Here is an 18,346-nt window from a genome sequence, read left to right as displayed (position 1 = left end):
TGCATAAACCTTCACAATGTGTATGTAATATTAATATAACTTTTCACAATTGTATTTTGAATATAAAAAAAATCGATCTAAATTAAACCGCATTTAATTAGATCAGATCAAATTTCTTTAAAAATGTCAACCAAATTGAACCATTTGTAATTTTTATTTTGGATTGGATTCTTTATTGTCTCAAAACTGATCTAAATCATATCGTAAGCATCCATAGTCTATGTGATTATATATATATATATATATATATATATATATATATATATATATATATATATATATATATATGGGGTTTGCTAGGATACACCCACTAGATTTTATTAAGGTGTGTTTTAGCAAAAATATAACTAAAAAGTTGTTAAATACACCTTAAGATGAATGTTGCTAAAACACACCTTCTAAAAAAATAAGTGGGTGTATGTTAGCAACTCCTATAGGCATTTGCTAGGATACACCCATTTATTTTTTAGAAGGTGTGTTTTAGCAAGTTATAACTAAAAAGTAGTTAAATACACCTTAAGGTGTAACTTGCTAAAACACTCCCACATAAAAACTAGTTGGTGTGTTCTAGCAAATCCATATATATATATATATATATATATATATATATATATATATATATATATATATATATATATATATATATATATATATATATATATAGGTTATGTTACAAGCCACCCTTTGGTGGTGTCTTTTATCAAGTCACACCTTAAGGTGTGATTTTCACTTTTTAGTTATAACCTTGATAAAAGACACCTTCCTAAAAGTAAGTTGGTGTCTTTTCGCAAATGCTCACAGAGTAACTTGATAAAAGACACCTTCATAAAATGTTATATATATATAGGGTTATGATAGAAGACACCTTTTATGAAGGTGTCTTTTATCAAGTTACTCTGTGAGCATTTGCGAAAAGACACCAACTTACTTTTAGGAAGGTGTCTTTTAACAAAATTATAACTAAAAAGTGAAAATCACACCTTAAGGTGTGACTTGTTAAATGACACCACCAAAGGGTGGCTTGTAACAAAACCCATATATATATATATATATATATATATATTCTTCCTTGCAATTTTTTTTTCTTAAATGCACTTTTAATCTTATAAAAAGGTAAGAATTAATGATTAATAGATCTGGGCTTTCACTCAAAAAGAAATTTCAAAAGCATTTTTATTTATTTTCCTTAAAAAAAAGCATTTTTATTTATTTATTTTTAAAAAATATCAAAAGGATTTTCAGTTGAATTATTGATGAACTAGGTCAATAAACAGGCCATTAATTGGTCCATATGAATTCAATTGGACTTTTCCTATTAAGTCAAAGCCCAAATCTATAATCATTAATTATTATTACCCCTTCATAGGGGCATTTCCGTCTTTCAACTAACCGGTAAATAATAAAAAGTGTAATAAAAAAAAGTCTAAAAAAATAAAAACCTTCGTGTTTTCGTCTTTAATCCATAGCAACAACAAGAACTCAGAAAAAAACCAGAAGCGCGAAAGAGAAGAAGAAGAAGGAAAAACACTGTTACTAATTACCCTTATTTTTCATTCATCAATTTCCCATCTCACGAGAATTTCACTCTTCTCGATCTCATTTCTTCTTCTCTCCGATCTATCTTTCCATCTCTTCCATTTTCTCGGTAATTTCTCATCTTCATCTTCTTCATATCTTCATTCCTCAATATTTTTCAATTCACCTTCTTCAAGCTTCTTCCTCTTCGAATCACCAACCGTTGTTTTTTTCTTCACGTAAATTTTCCATTTCTCGTTCTTCGCATGCTCTTAATTATGATTTATATGATTATATGCATTTGATTTGGTTTTGAATTTTTGATTTGTGTGTGCTAATTGTGTTTTTTGTGATGTGATTTAGGGTTTTTGAATTTGCGAGGATTAAGAAGAGGTGAAGAAGAAGAATTTGCAGCATGAGCATCAATAGCCCTGGAGAAGGGGAGAATTAGGGTTTTCTAACGTGGAATTTGTGATTTCCATGGGTGATGGAGGTGTCACATGCATGCCTTTGCAGTATATTATGGAGAAAATATCAAGTTCTGAGAAATCGCATTGCGGAGGCAGTAAGTTGGTTAATGCTGACAGGAAGAATATGAAGTCAAGGAAGAGTGAGCTAGGGTTTGATAGAGTGAATAAGAGTGGGAGTGATGTTGAGAATGGTGATAAGGTGTTGAAGGAAGAAGTGGAAGAAGGTGAATTGGTTACTAATTTTAAGTGGCCGAGAAGTGAAGTTGAGATTGAAAATGGTGAGATTGTACCGGAAAATGTGATGTTGAGAAGAAGTGAGATTGAGAATGGGGAGATTGTGGGGGAGAGATGGAAAACAAGGGAGTTTGAGAAATTCGAGAAGGGAGAGATTCGTTCCGGGAACTGGAGGAGGGATGATGTGGAGAGAGGGGAGATAGTGAGTGAGAAGGGTAGGAGAGGGGAGAATGAATATGGTCCAGGTTCGTGGAGAGGCGGGAAAGATGATTATGAAAAGGGGGAGTTTGTTCCGGATAGATGGTATAAAGGTGAAATGGGAGGGAAGAATGATTATGGTAATATTAGTAACCGACGAAATTACCCGGGTAAGGACAAATGGTGGAAATTTCAACGCGAACGTACGCCACCACCTTCTTGGAGGTACACAGGGGAAGATTCTTTTCGAAAGAAAGAATTTATTAATAGAAGTGGAAATCAGCATGCTAAAAATTCTTCCAGGTGGGAGAATGCACAGCCGAGGAATGTAAGGATTGGTTCAAAGATTGTTGATGATGAGAAAAATGCATATAGCAATGGTAAGGATCATACCCGAGATTACACTTCTTCTGGAAGTCGCTTGAAGAGGCCTGGTAATGATTTTGATGGCTATGAACGGAAGCATTCTGCAGATTTTACAGGTTTAAAAAGTCGCAGGCTTTCTGATGATAACTATCGTTGTGCTTACTCTGAGAACTATTCTCGTCGCCCTGTGGAGCAGTCTTACAGAAATAATAATTCTACGAGACTATCTGCAGAAAAGTATTCTTCTAGAAATCATGAATCTTCTTTGTCTACCAGACCTGCTTACGACAGACATGAACGCAGCCCTGTTCATTCTGAGTGGTCCCCACGTGACAGAAGCAGGTATTATGATCATAGAGAACGCACTCCAGTGCGCCGATCACCCTTTGGTCGTGAGAGATCTCCATATAGCCGGGAGAAATCTCCACATGCACGGGAGAGGTCCCCATATATGAGGAGCTGGGACAGAAGCCGACAACATGATCATAAGTTGAGAAGTCCAGCGCGCACCGAGCAGTCGCCACAGGATCAAGGTTGGAGACAACATGATCATAAGTTGAGAAGTCCAGCACGCACTGAGCACTCCCCACAGGATCCAGGTTGGCGACAGCATGATCATAAGTTGAGAAGTCCAGCACGCACCGAGCAGTCGCCACAAGATCAAGGTTGGAGGCAGTATGATCCTAAGTTGAGAAGCCCAGCACGCACCGAGCAGTCACCACGAAATCAAAGTTGGCGACATAATGATCATAAGCTGAGAAGTCCAGCACGCACCGAGCAGTCACCACGAGGTCAAGGTTGGCGACAGAATGATCATAAGTTGAGAAGTCCGGCACGCACCGAGCAGTCGCCACATGATCAAGGTAGGCGTCGTGGTCTCAGGGATTGTACTCCAAATTTAGGAGAAGAATCTCCCCTTGATCGAACTACGAAAGATGTTCATGAAGAAACAAGTTGCAAAAACTCATCAAGTGAAAATATTAACTTCCCAAATAGTTGTAAGAGTGATGAAGATAAGCACATTCCAAGGGAGTCAACTTGTTCGGTTACAGAATCTGAAGGTGAAAGAAATGTGCAAAAGACAAATGAGTCAATCGAGAAAGATATTAGTAGTAGTCAACCCGTTGACACACAGCAGTCCTGTAGCCCAATTGTTGACCACAAAGAATCTCCGCAGTGTGATGCACAGCCACCTCCTGATGAGCTGCTTTCAATGGAAGAAGATATGGACATTTGTGATACTCCTCCTCATGTCCCTGTGGTGACAGATTTGTCCTCAGGGAAATGGTTTTACCTTGATTATGGAGGTGTAGAAAATGGACCTACAAAATTGTGTGACATCAAGGCCCTTGTTGATGAAGGGGTACTAATGTCAGATCACTTTATCAAGCACTTGGATAGTAACAGATGGTTGACAGTTGAAAATGCAGTGTCGCCATTGGTTGCTCAGATTTTTCCGTCTGTTGTGTCAGATACGATAACTCAGCTTGTAAATCCTCCAGAAGCTTCTGGAAATCTTTTGGCCGATACTGCAGATATGCAATCAGCTCCTGCGAATAATCCGGAAATGCTGACCCCCTCACCGCCACGCGGACACCTCAACGACAATGTGCTTACATCTGAACTTTTGGACAACTTCTACATTGATGAAAGAGTTCAAAAACTGTTAGAGGGTTATGATGTCATTCCTGGAATGGAACTTGAGGCAATAAAAGGTATTTTATTTTGTCAATGTTATTCTTTTGAATCTCCTTAGAAAGTGTGAAAAATATTTAAAAACTTATTTTTTTCCCTATTTAATCTGGAATATCTTTTCCATACTTGGTAATTATAATTTTTTATTTGCAGAAGCATTGCAAATGAAATTTGAATATCCGAAAGAGGATGGATTAGGAGACTATGAAGGTATGTATTCTGCTGTGGTGATATTAATTGTTGGTCTTTTTGGTAATTTTCATTTTGTTTTGGTTTTTACGTTACCTGACAATATTGAGGTTGTTTTATTACCGGAGTTGTCGGTTTGCGCATTGGCAAGTGGGCTCTTGTCTTGATGTTGGTAACGGTTGAGAGATTATACATGTTTGAACGTTATATGTATATAAGCATTGACTTGATGTGTACTGTAGTTTAATTCTTGGAGATAATATTAATTTAAGTATATGCATTAGGAGTTGGTGGCTGAAATCTAAATAGCTTTTGAATGGTCTATAAAACGCTTTGGTGATTATTTTTAAATATAAGGTATTTTGAATATCATTTCATGCTTTACTCAACAATCCTTTTCTTTTGCAAAAGAAAAAAAAACTTTTCTTATGCTCGCCTACATTTTCTAATTCTCTCCATTAAACAAAAAGTTCACGTCAATCCAATGCTGTCATTTTATCTTTGCCATTGATATTGTGAGTTGTGATAGTCTAAAGTTTTGAATTCATTTAATACATTGGCAGCAGATTAACTGAATAAAATCATACTTCACTTTTTTTTTATTTAAAAGAGGCAAACAAAGTGTGGTTGTAATTTACATCATATATTGATCTCAAAGTTGCAATTTAATTTGTCGTGTTATGCCAATGCACCCAAAACTATTTTGTTCATTATCATTTTTCTACACCTGGGGAATTTCAAAAAGTAAATGGATATGCACTTAGAGTTATGCTCTGTGAGGTTGTGACAAAAGTGTCTGTCTCTGTTCAGGTTTTCCTTGGCATGTTTCCTGCCCTAGGGAAGATTGTGATTCAAGTACTGATTTAGCATCAAGAGATTCTGAATCTCAGTTAAGTATGTCTTGTGACAACAAGGATAATGGATTTGTCTATGGCATTCCTAAGGATTGGTTTTCCACCCTATGGTCTTGCAAAGGTGGTGACTGGAAGAGGAGCGATGATGCCCAAGATAGATTTTCTAGGAAAAAACTTGTTCTAAATAATGGTTTTCCATTGTGCCAAATGCCAAAGTCTGGATGTGAAGATCCTCGATGGGCTGAAATAGATGACTTGTATTGTCCTTCTCAAAGCAGGCTTGATCTCCCTTTGTGGGCTGTTGGTGCTGACGAGTTGGTTGATTGCAATGCTGCAAGCAGATCAGTTCAAAGTAAGCCTCCTTCCGTCAAAGGAGTGAAAGGCAATGTTCTTTCGGTGGTAAGGATAAATGCCTGTGTTGTCAATGACCAGGGATTGTTGCTCTCTGAGTCACGCCACCAGACCCGAGGCAAGGATAGACAACATCCAAGGTCAACTCGGCCATTCACTTCAACCAGCGATAGTAAGAGATCATCAACTGAAGAAAGTTCTCAGTCAAAAGCAGTTAGTGATCAAGGTTCTTACCAAAGCATGGAGTTCATTAGTGTCCCTAAAGACCATCTCTGTACTATCCAGGAGTTGCAGCTACATTTGGGTGACTGGTATTACATTGATGCTTCTGGGCGTGAGAAAGGACCTTCATCTTTTTCGGAGCTACAATCTTTAGTAGATCAAGGAGTTATTAAAAGGCATAGCAGTGTGTTTAGGAAGCGTGATAAACTCTGGGTTCCTATTGCCTCTGCCGCAGAAACTCTAGACGTTTGTCCCACCAGCCACCAAAAAAGCAGTTCAACATTGGGTGCATGCTCTGATCATCCATCAAAGCAAACTCAAGGTGTTTCATATGGTGAATCTTGCACAAGTTCAAGTTTGTTTAACAAGATACACCCTCAGTTTGTTGGTTTTACTCGTGGGAAGCTACATGAACTGGTCATGAAATCATACAAGAGCCGGGAGTTGGCCGCTGCTATAAACGAGGTTTTGGATCCCTGGATAAATGCAAGACAACCAAAGAAAGATATTGAGAAACAAATATATTGGAAATCAGGTAATTATTAGTCCTTCATATTCCTTCCCTTCTCTATCTCTGTAAATTTTGTTTTTGTCTGCTTTTTTATTTTTGGTTCAAACTTCCAACCAATGTTTGAGGCCTTGTCTCATGCTTGTGTGGAGATTAGACTTATTCTGGCAATTTTGTTCAACTGGTCTCATTAATTTTATTGATTTATTTTATTGTTTATTTTGTGTGTATTGGGGCATGTAAATTTTCAGAAGGTGACACACGAGCTCCCAAAAGAGCCCGGATGCTGGTTGATGATAGTGAAGAAGACAGTGGTTTGGAAGATGGTGTTACCATCGGCAAGAATGAACCCACTTTTGAGGATCTATGTGGTGATGCTACTTTTCCTGAAAAAGAAATTGGTATCACTGATTCTGAAGTGGGAAGCTGGGGCTTATTGGATGGTCCGGTTTTGGCACGGATTTTCCATTTTTTGAGATCTGATTTTAAGTCCCTTGTATTTGCATCAATGACGTGCAAGCATTGGAGTGCTGCTGTAAGGTTTTACAAGGAAATTTCAATGCAGCTCAATTTGTCATCCTTAGGGCATTCTTGCACTGATTCTGTGTTGTGGAACATTATGGTAGGTTTGACACACACACACACACATACACACACATGCGCGCTCGCATTTCCTTCTTTCTGATTCACATTTTTGGTATGTTTTTTATTCTTCCTCCACACGTGACTTGTTTATTTTGTCTGCAGAATGCTTATGAGAAAGACAAAATCAATTCTATAATTCTAATTGGTTGTAACAATATTACTGCCGACATGCTCGAGAAAATACTTCTTTCATTTCCTGGTTTATGTACCATAGACATTAGAGGATGCAGCCAGTTTGGAGAGCTAACTCCTAAGTTTACCAATGTGAAATGGATTAAGAGCAGAAGTTCACGCATGGATGGAATTGCAGAGGAGCCTCATAAAATTAGAAGCCTTAAACATATAACAGGGCAAACATCGTCTGCTTCCAAATCAAGCAATTTAGGAATAGATGATTTTGGTCAGTTGAAAGAGTATTTTGATAGTGTGGATAAGAGAGACTCGGCAAAGCAATTATTTCGTCAAAATTTATACAAGAGGTCCAAACTATATGATGCTAGAAAGTCCTCTTCCATTCTATCTAGGGATGCTCGTACAAGACGTTGGGCAATCAAGAAGTCTGAAAGTGGTTTTAAGAGGATGGAGGAATTCCTTGCTTCAAGACTAAAGGAAATTATGAAGACAAACTCCTGTGACTTCTTTGTACCCAAGGTAACGTGATGGATTCTTTGAAATGAATTATCATGAAGATGCCTTTTGTAACTCATGATTTCTGTTTTGTTATTTTTTTTATTAATAGGTTGCAGAAATTGAGGCTAAAATGAAAAGTGGCTATTACAGTAGCCGTGGATTGAGCTCTGTTAAGGAGGACATAAGTAGAATGTGCCGTGATGCAATAAAGTAAGTTCTCTATTTTCTGTTTTTCCTTTCTTCTTGGGAGAAGGTGATTGTTCTCCTTCTCCCCTGATGCCTGGTTTTTATACTGTTGGACACATTGAAATGAAGATGGTAGTGCTTTATTAGTTTAGAGGACAAGGATGCAAAGACCCTATAGTTCATAATTTTGTCCGAAATCTGATTAAGTACTGTATCTTCTTGCCTTGGAGGTTCGTCCATTTGATTTTCATCTGTATGCATATGCTGCCTCTACTTTGCAGTTATAGCTGGTTTCCATCCATGTTAAGTTTGGTGGGTTTGCATAAATCCTAGTTGTTTTTTGCATCCTGATATTATCTTCGAAATTTTATAATATATAGGTTGCCATTGCCTCAATTTTTGAATTTGTTCATTACTTCATTTAGCTAATGTTTCTTGGGGAATATAAAATGGGTGTGTTTCATCTGACCGCTCATAATCTTGGCTCCCTGCCTTGCCCCAATATTTATGTTAAATTTTGACTCGTGTTTGCTTATTGATTATAGAGCGAAAAGTCGGGCTGATGCGAGTGACATGAATCACATTGTCACGTTATTTATTCAACTGGCATCACGGTTGGAAGCAAGTTCTAAAAATGTGCAAGGCAGAGATGTCCTACTGAAGTCATGGGACAATGACTCACCAGCAACGTTCAGCTCTACTTCCTCAAAGTATAAGAAAAATAGATTAGTGAATGAAAGGAAGTACAGGAGTAATGGAAAACATAATATTTTGGATAATCTAGATTATACCTCTGATAAAGAAATTAGGAGGCGCTTGTCAAAGTTGAATAAGAAATCCATGGGTTCAGAGAGTGAAACATCTGACGATCTTGATAGGTCTTTTGAAGATGAAAAAAGTGACAGTGATACCACAACTACCGAGTCTGGAAGTGACCATGAAGTACGTTCAAAAATCATGACCAGGGAGCCAAGAGGGGATGGATGCTTCTCACCTGAGGGGGAGTTGGATTTCATAACTGATGACCGAGAGTGGGGTGCTCGCATGACGAAAGCAAGTTTGGTTCCTCCAGTTACCAGGAAATATGAAGTCATTGATCATTATTGCATTGTAGCTGATGAGGAGGAGGTGCGGAGGAAGATGCAGGTTTCATTACCAGATGATTATGCAGAGAAGCTGAGTGCGCAAAAGAATGGCACAGAGGAGTCAGATATGGAACTTCCTGAAGTCAAAAGTTTCAAACCTAGGAAGCAGCTTGGAAATGAGGTTATTGAGCAAGAAGTTTATGGAATTGATCCTTATACACACAACCTTTTGCTCGATTCTATGCCAGAGGAGTTAGATTGGTCTCTGCAAGAGAAGCATTTGTTTATAGAAGACACACTCCTTCAAACATTGAATAAGCATGTTAGGAGCTCTACTGGAACTGGAAATACTCCTATGAGCTACCCTTTGCAGCCTATTATTGATGATATTAAAAGATGTGCTGAAGAAGGTTGTGATGCAAGAATGCTTAGAATGTGTCAAGGTATTCTGAAGGCCATGAACAATCGTCCAGATGACAAATATGTAGCTTATAGAAAGGTATATGTTCTTGTTATTTCTCTCATCCACTGGTATATTCTCTGTTTACTGCTTTTAAACTGTTATTTTACCCAGACTGTCTGTTGGGATGGATCATGCAGGGGCTTGGTGTTGTCTGCAACAAGGAAGAAGGCTTCTCTCAAGATGATTTTGTTGTGGAGTTTTTGGGAGAGGTAAGGCATCATATGTTTGTGTAATTTCACCCATGTAATTTCTTTCTGGATTATTTGATGTGTAAATTATACATGTTTTGCGGTTGATTGCTCTTCCTTTGGACTAATATCAGGTTCTGGAATAAAGTCAAATATTATCAAATATCAATCCATCTACTAGAGAGAATAAGAAACTTTGCATACATTCTGTGTTCTCTAACTTGATTAAACTAGTTATGATCCATTCTTTCTAAAATCTAAACCTTTGTTTTTTACATATGCTGCATAATGTCAAATACTTGGGCTATAATCTATCTACAGAGAATAAGAAACTGGGAACAGGTCTAATTGTTTTGGTACTCTTTGTCATGAATAAACTAGGTGTGATCTATTCTCTACAATTCTAGACATTTCTATGCTTTACATGTAAAACATACTAAGTAGGTGTTAGATCACTGGTTCTTTCTTAAAAAAAAAAAAGATCACTGGTTTTTCTTTTCCTCAGGGATTTGGACTATTTTTTGCTTTGCCAGCCAAGGTTTTGTATTGAATGTTTTGTGTTTCATTCACAATGTGTTCATATAGGTGTCTGTTCTCCTGAATAGATGTGCTGTTATGGTTTAGTGTCTATAAATGAGGCAGTCCTGTTAAGAAATCTTTTTTTTTTTTTGACATATGTTGTGATTTGGAGGCACTGTACTTAAATATATTTTTACAGGTTTATCCTGTGTGGAAGTGGTTTGAGAAACAAGATGGGATTAGATCTCTGCAGAAAGATAGTACAGATCCAGCACCAGAATTCTATAACATCTACCTTGAGAGACCAAAGGTGCCTGTCACTTTAAAATGACAAGCTTATGATGTTTAATTCCATACAGTTCACCCATCTTTAGTTCTGCTCTTACTAATTTAGTAATTTTTATTATAGGGAGATGCTGATGGGTATGACTTGGTTGTCGTTGATGCCATGCACAAGGCTAATTACGCCAGTCGAATATGTCATTCTTGCCGACCTAATTGCGAAGCCAAGTAAGTTGTTTGATCATTCATGCTATCTGATTGTTATAAATCTATTTTCTGACCTTTTCAGCCTTGACTAGTTCTCTTTCCTGTGGAAAAATTGGTTTGCTATTTCTGGCATTTTTGAGGAGCCACTAATATCCACAAAAGATTATGCACATACATTCCCCTATTACAGTCATGATTTTATTTTATTTTAGTTACCATCATGGTTAATTTTGTTGTACATTTTATATTATTATCTCCTTAGTTTTACTTCATTTTGGTTGTGTCTTCACATGGCTTTGTTTTGAAAACCTGTGACTGCTTGAGGCCCATAATGATGGCATAATAAGGCTTTTAAATATTATGATGGTTTCTCTGGTCAAATAATTGTTTTAACATGCTAAAATTTTATTTAGTTTGGGTATATGTGATAGTTCCTTTTTAATTATATTATTGGTTAAGTCTACTATTATTTGCTATTCAGAACATAAATACCTGATTTTTGTACATCATCAATCTACTGGATTGAAGATAAAAAATCAATGTGCAGAGTTGTTGCTTCATATTCTTTTGTTATATATATTTTTAATTAAAAAAACCCATTCTGTCCTGTTTCTTTGTTATTACTTTTGTTCCACAACATGCAAGTAGCTTTTAAATGCCCTTTGTCAAAAAACTTTAACTAGTTTGTTGGTAGAGCTTCCATTCTTTTTCCCCCTTGTCTTTGCTGTGGCAGCAAAGATGCCAACGAATCTAATCTATCTGATGCAAATATTGTATCTGAATCTTTATAGGATTAGACACGAGTTTGAGATTTAATCAAGTGCTACTTTTTTTATATATATATTTATTGATTAGCTGCTGAGGATTATAAGTATGGGGCATAATCCGTTTGCTACATTTTCCATTATAATATCGTTTCGGGTTATAATCTATTTTCTTTTTTGACTTGTTTTTCAGAGTCACTGCTGTTGATGGTCAGTATCAAATTGGTATTTATAGTGTTCGTAAAATTCAACATGGTGAAGAGATCACTTTTGATTACAATTCTGTTACCGAGGTTTGTCCTGTTGCCTGCTGATTTCTGTCTATTCAACGCTATGGAAGTATCTGAAGTATATCTTTGTCTAATGAGTACCTATTCTGTTTTCATCTCACTGTAGAGCAAAGAAGAGTACGAAGCATCAGTTTGTCTGTGTGGAAGCCAAGTATGCCGAGGGAGCTATCTGAATCTAACTGGTGAAGGGGCTTTTCAAAAGGTTTGGACTTGAACAGAATTTTCAACTTATAAGTGCCAAGAAAATAAAAGTAGAAATGTGATATTATGAAGCGGAAAAATACAGTTAATATTGCCATCTAAATTGTTTGGTTGCTTCATCTGTTGAGTAAAATATGTTGTCACTCCTCTCAGGTTCTGAAGGACTCGCATGGAATTCTTGATCGGCATTATTTGATGCTAGAAGCTTGTGAATCAAACATCGTGTCTGAAGAGGACTATAATGACCTTGGAAGAGCTGGTTTAGGAAGTTGTTTGCTTGGGGGCCTGCCAGATTGGCTTGTTGCCTATGCAGCTCGCCTTGTATGTGCCTTCTCTGTTTTTACCAATCTTTTTTTAGTTTTTGTGATTGTTGTGTATGAAACTTGGCTGACATTTCTCCTGTTGTGAAGGTGAGATTCATCAATTTTGAAAGAACTAAACTCCCTGAAGAAATTCTAAAGCATAATCTGGATGAAAAGAGAAAATATTTTTCAGATGTTCATCTTGAAGTTGAAAGGAGTGATGCCGAGGTTCAGGTGTGCTCTCTGCTCCCTTTGTGTGCTTCATTATCATAAAGATGACATTTGCAATTTTTTGTGTTTAGAGTTTTACACTGGATGTAATATGGCCTAAAAAAATATTATAAGTAGGAGATATCTTTCACCTTACAAGCTGATTTTGTAGGGTTGAGTTAGACCAAATCCAAATTGGTTGGATCATTTGTTATCGGGCCACTTGGGTCATAATTCCTGATGTCCAGTCTTGGGCACGAGGGAGGGGGGTGTTTTGAGTCCCACATTGAATGTGATATAGTCTAGGCTGAAAATCCAAATTCTCATATTCCATTGAAATATTTACTTTCCTCTAATATCTTTGTTTGGCATAGGCGGAGGGAGTATACAACCAAAGGCTTCAGAATCTTGCTGTCACTCTCGATAAGGTAAGTGTGTGTGTCTCTATGGTCTAATTGCTTATTCGTTATTCTTTTTTATATTGTTGAAAGGAAAAAAAGTTTGGCACTTAAAATATTTTTATAAAGGAGGAATGCTAAAGGCGGGTTTCTATTATGGGTTTGTTAAAACAAGCACCTGGTTAATACTGTTAAGGTAGGAAGGTTAAATGTAATGACAGTTTCTAGATGATCAAGAAATTTACATCTCATGCTGTATGTCAAGCATGCACTTAACCAATATTCACTTCTGTGTATGTTGAAGCCGAGAAATTGAACTCATTCTATACAATTTTATGCCCACTGCACATCAGCAATTTTCCATTTCATTTTGTAGTTTGGAGAGGATTTTAATCTTTGATGGGATATTACAGGTAAGGTATGTTATGAGATGTATTTTTGGTGATCCGCGGAAAGCACCACCTCCTCTTGAGAAGCTCAGTCCTGAAGAAGTTGTTTCGTCTCTCTGGAAAGGAGAGGGCTCATTTGTTGAGGAGCTTCTTCAGGGCATAGCTGCTCATGTGGAAGAAGACATCTTGAATGATCTCAAATCAAAAATTCATGCTCGTGATCCTTCAAGTTCGGCAGATATTCTTAAAGAGCTTCGGAAATCTCTATTATGGTAATTAATTCTTGCTTCTAGCTGGTCTGTGTAATTTTAACCTGGTGGAACATGCAATCTTTAAAGTTTGTTTCTCCCCCTTTCTTTATAGGTTGAGAGATGAGATCCGAAGCCTTTCTTGTACATATAAATGTCGACATGATGCTGCTGCCGACTTGCTCCATATTTATGCTTATACCAAGCACTTCTTTAGAATACAGGTATGCTTTTCCAAACACGAATTCCAAGCGGCAAAGTGCAGTGGCTTTTTCTTTGCATTTTAAACTTCATATTTTAATATCTCTTGTTTCCTTTCAGGAATATCAAACCGTTACGTCACCGCCTGTCCATATTAGTCCACTTGACTTGGGGCCCAAGTATACTAATAAGTTGGGAGCAGAGATTCAGGAGTACCGAAAGGTATATGGTGAAAATTATTGTTTGGGGCAGCTGATTTTTTGGCATAATCAGAGTAATACAGATCCAGATCGTAGCTTGGTTAGAGCAAGCAGGGGGTGTTTGTCTTTACCAGACATCAGTTCCTTTTATGCCAAGGCTCAGAATCCATCACAGAATCGTGTTTATGGTCCAAGGACTGTCAGATCTATGCTGGCAAGAATGGTTAGTTCTTTTTAATATTATTATTATTATTATCATCATCATTAATGAAGTTCTTTACTTATTTCTTAAGTAGGCTGTGTTTTGGGGTAAATAACAACAAATGGGAAATATTGATATGGTTCCATCAATAATATGATAGAAACTGGTACCAAAAACACAAATTAATAGTAACTACTATGGGTTGCCAAGAAATTCGAGTGTTGGGTCTCTCCGTTCCAATAATTCAAGAGCTTGGCCTTTCCCTCCCATTTTCCAATCAATAACCGTCTGTCTATTCTTTTATTTTCCAGTAACTCCTCTATTTATTCCTGATACGTTTTCTGTGATTTATGTCTTTGTTGTTAGTGATGATAATCTGTTTTGTATATCCAGGAGAAGCAGCCACAGAGATCTTGGCCGAAAGACCAGATATGGTTGTTTAGAAGTTCTCCAAAATTCTTTGGTAGCCCAATGTTAGATGCTGTAATAAATAACTCTACACTGGACAGGGAGATGGTTCATTGGTTGAAGCACAGACCGGATGTTATGTGGGACCGTTAAATTCTTGTATTTTATGGAGAGGTGGTCGGAGACTTCCCTGTGAAACATATATATTATCAGATATAGAGCGGTTCATCATTCAGAGCTGCCTGCCTCTTTTAGAGTGGGGTTCTGTAATTATTAATCCAAGGCGTTTTTCCTTGTGCGTCTTTTCTGTCATTATTGTGTACAGTTTTCTTTCATGGCCATTGAATTATGATTCATTTTATTGTAGTTTATTGTTTACTCCTGTGTAATATGAAATGAAAGGTAGGAAGGAAAATAGAAAGGTTAATTCAAGGCCTTGCTGTGTTATCATCTAGTCTGCTAACTAGGGCAATATTTTATATGATAAAACCTGCAATGTAGTTTTCCTGATGAATGGCCTCACAATGATTACAATTATTCTGACTTGGGATGAAGCGCGTTATTAGCATTGAAAGCGCGTTATTGCGGGATGTTTGCAATCTGATGCCAACATCTTTGTGCTGAGCTGTGATTGTCTGTTGGACTTGGAGGCTGGCAGGAATTTTGAGCTAATTAAAACGTTGGGTCAGGTGATATTATTAATCCAAGCACGATATCGGTACTCCATCTGTTCATAATATTTGGTCCTTCATGGCTTGTGCACACATTAAAGAGATAATTAACATAAATTTAGACCTTTTTATTCATAATTCATTTACTGAAAGTAAAATTTACTTAATGCGTGCTTTTTGTTTCCCCAAGAGTACAAATCGAAAAAAATATGATTAGTTGTATTTTTTTGGTTTTCTAAAAGAACTGAAGTTTTTGGACAAAAATAAGAAGCTAAAATGGTCAAAGATTAGGGACTGAGAAAGTAGTTGATAACCAACGTTGTGGAAGTAGAGTAGAGACGATATTACCTCTATAATTAGACAAAGGATTGCCTACATCAATGATTTTGGATTTCTGGAGGCCATCAAAGCATCATTAGTAGTATAATTCAATTTAGGTGCTTAACTTTCTTTTAGTATAGCAACTTTCAATAGTTTTCACGGTAAAGGAAATATAACTGAGTGTCTTATTTACTTAGTGGGTTTCAAGTTGAGCCTCCACTAATGTGGTCAAAATATTCTCTTGGCAAGAAAATTCCATAAAAGAATGGTTGTTACACCTTCATAAGTTTATCTGGGGTTCATAAACCAGTAAACCTGGGGGAAAAATTTTCTACAGAATGTGAGCTGCCTAATTTAGCTGTATGAGGAGCAGTTAAATAATCAATTGTGGTTAGTTTTTTTTGTTGCCTTTATTTGCTTACCTCGTGGTGCATAATCAACGCATACAACTGTATGATTTTGTGCGTGCACGCAGTACGAATCTGAAAAATAATTGTTTTTTATTTTTTATTATACATGAAAGCAGTGTACAATAGTGAGAAAGAAATACCAACCAATTGTTGTATTAATTAAACGAAAAAATACATAACAATTTTTGGCAACGCTTCAGTAAAAAAGATTACAATTTTTAAACTTTGAACCACACGTCTCGCAAGCTTGAAATTTTTTTTTGTTAAAAAAAGTATAGTTAGTGTTAATGAGTAAGAGTGAAGGTCATATGTGTACGTGCTATATGCCTGTGATATAAGATAACAAAGTCATGATGAAAACTAACTCATTCAGTAATGAGTTTATTTTCTGAAGTTTAAAATTCATCCAAACAAAAACATAATTTTAAAGGTAGTCCTAAGTGAAGGCCAAAATTTGGCATTAATTTTATTTCTTTTTAATATGTAGTTTTTATATAGAAGATTGTTATACCAAATAAAATTCCACATTCATATTTATCATTTTGCTATATCATTACATGAATATGGACATAATATATGCATATATTAGTTTGTATGAAATCATATAGCTAACACAAAAAATGAATCCTAAGTCCTAACCAACACAAAATTAGAGCCTTGGGGGTCTCACAACAACATACAAGAAGTTGTACAGAGTTGCAGCTAGCTAGCTGCAGTAAGTTGGAGAATATCAGAGCTTATTTGTAAGTTGTTACATAAAGTGAAAAATCAGAGAATCAGAGGAGACAAACCTATTAATTGCAATCAGTTGTTGGCTACATCTGGTGGTGGTAGCATATCAATCAAAAGAGATCCTTTCCCTAATTGTTGTACAAATTTTTTCGAGGTTGATCTTGGCTATTAATTGACTGGTTTAATAATTTTATCGAATTAATTTTACCATATTCAATTTAATCACTTGAATCAAACCAAATCATACTACTTCTTAAATTATACATGTGTCCTAGATTTTGAGAGTTTAATTTCTCTGGAGTGTTATTATAAGTGATTTAAATTGGATGAAAATTGATACACAAGACTGGTTATTAATATATATGCATGTAATGTTTAAGGAACATCTGACACAAAATGTGTCGGAGTTTGTCTGGAAATGGTAGAGGTAATTAATTTTAATATGTGCAGTGCACTAGCATGCATACTACTGACGAATTTCTTTAATAGAACAAAAAACATATGAGGGCAGTAGTAATTTATAATAGCAGGTGGTTAAGGTATAGTACTCCAGATAAATACAAACGGTATTAACTAGCTATATATAGTACTACTTACAAATGTTATATATTTGTATGGTATATGGATGAATCATGCATGCATGGAAGAGAGAGAGGGTATTGTATTTGGTTGTATTGGCCTCATGCATCATCAGATTAGCTACCCGTACGTGTGAAGAGCAACACTAATACACGCGCTCGCTCATTGCAATTCATATCTTTGTTCAATTCATAATTTCTTATGTTCATATGACTATATGCACATGCAGGGATGGATACTATGTATATATGCTAGGATTTTTTTTTTGGTTTGACGCAATATATACTATCATTATTTTTATGTGTGTTGTTCGCAATTTGGTTCAGTTTTAAAAAAGGAATTCAAAATTCAATCCAATTTAAGTGTTCGAGTGATTGAACAAAAGTACACCTAGACACATCCAATACATTTCGATTTTGTAGGGTCTTTAATTTTTTTAGATAAGATTGCGATTTTATTTTGAATCGGTTTGGATGTGAACACTCCTACCAACAATTAAAAGAATTTTCTCTGCTATAAATATCACAAAAAACATTGATGTGAAATAAGATGGGAGAAATAGTTGAATAATTGTTTATTTACTTATATAGAGATATATTTATAATATTAACAATGAAAAAATATTAAATATTGTTATACTATAAAGAACGACGAAGATCAATTACGGATATTGTCTCCACTACTTAAGGTTCCTTGATCCGGCACCGACTATATCTATTTTTTTTGTCTATTTTATCATCAAATTAAATAAATAATAAGAAAGATCTATTTTGTTCAATAAATAAATAAGAAGTCTATCTTAATAAACAAGAGTATATATAGTAGTCAAATAAGTGATTCAATTCAAGTGTCCTAGAAAAAAAAAAGTCACCCCAATGATCATATTATATGATTCATATAAATCATATATGAATGTAAAAGTTTAGCCTGACTTAACTATATATAACAACAACATGGTGATGAATTCACCAAAAAATAATGGTGATGAAACGTGTGTATCTTCATCAGCAGAA

At 35.9% G+C, this 18,346-nt stretch overlaps 1 protein-coding gene across 3 annotated transcripts; it reads left to right on the top strand.

Annotated features, from left to right (window-relative positions):
• The first annotated feature begins 1,462 nt into the window (after window positions 1-1,462).
• LOC146950408 (histone-lysine N-methyltransferase ATXR3-like) lies at window positions 1,463-15,130 on the top strand. 3 transcript variants are annotated; one of them, XR_015027531.1, is made up of 20 exons: window positions 1,463-1,645; window positions 1,879-4,498; window positions 4,632-4,688; window positions 5,478-6,629; window positions 6,854-7,224; window positions 7,350-7,898; window positions 7,987-8,087; window positions 8,609-9,647; window positions 9,749-9,820; window positions 10,518-10,628; window positions 10,728-10,828; window positions 11,765-11,864; window positions 11,968-12,063; window positions 12,216-12,383; window positions 12,473-12,598; window positions 12,949-13,002; window positions 13,349-13,633; window positions 13,725-13,833; window positions 13,931-14,233; window positions 14,606-15,130. XR_015027531.1 is itself a non-coding variant. In XM_085746330.1 (20 exons), the coding sequence occupies exons 2-20, from the start codon at window positions 1,996-1,998 to the stop codon at window positions 14,771-14,773; spliced, it is 7,428 nt and encodes a 2,475-aa protein (XP_085602456.1). In that variant the 5' UTR covers window positions 1,463-1,645; window positions 1,879-1,995; the 3' UTR covers window positions 14,774-15,130. The 3 variants fall into 3 exon arrangements, 2 of the variants coding, with proteins under 2 accessions (XP_085602456.1, XP_085602457.1); XM_085746330.1 differs by having other exon boundaries at window positions 13,386-13,633; XM_085746331.1 differs by having other exon boundaries at window positions 1,463-1,754; window positions 13,386-13,633.
• The last annotated feature ends 3,216 nt before the right edge of the window (window positions 15,131-18,346 follow it).

Source organism: Medicago sativa, chromosome 2, assembly GCF_051527215.1.
Source record: "Medicago sativa cultivar Bolivia chromosome 2, Bolivia_mono, whole genome shotgun sequence".
Classification (NCBI taxonomy): Eukaryota; Viridiplantae; Streptophyta; class Magnoliopsida; order Fabales; family Fabaceae; genus Medicago; species Medicago sativa.
The sequence above is the reverse complement of the archived record's forward strand: the minus strand, read 5'-3'. Positions and strand labels throughout refer to the sequence as shown.

Bases quoted from the DNA above. Each gene is read 5' to 3' on its own strand.
- LOC146950408 (XM_085746330.1), top strand. From the start codon at position 1,996: ATGGGTGATGGAGGTGTCACATGCATGCCTTTGCAGTATATTATGGAG. The intron at 8,088-8,608 runs GTAAGTTCTCTA...TATTGATTATAG, and splicing joins ATGTGCCGTGATGCAATAAA to AGCGAAAAGTCGGGCTGATG. The intron at 11,865-11,967 runs GTTTGTCCTGTT...ATCTCACTGTAG, and splicing joins ATTACAATTCTGTTACCGAG to AGCAAAGAAGAGTACGAAGC.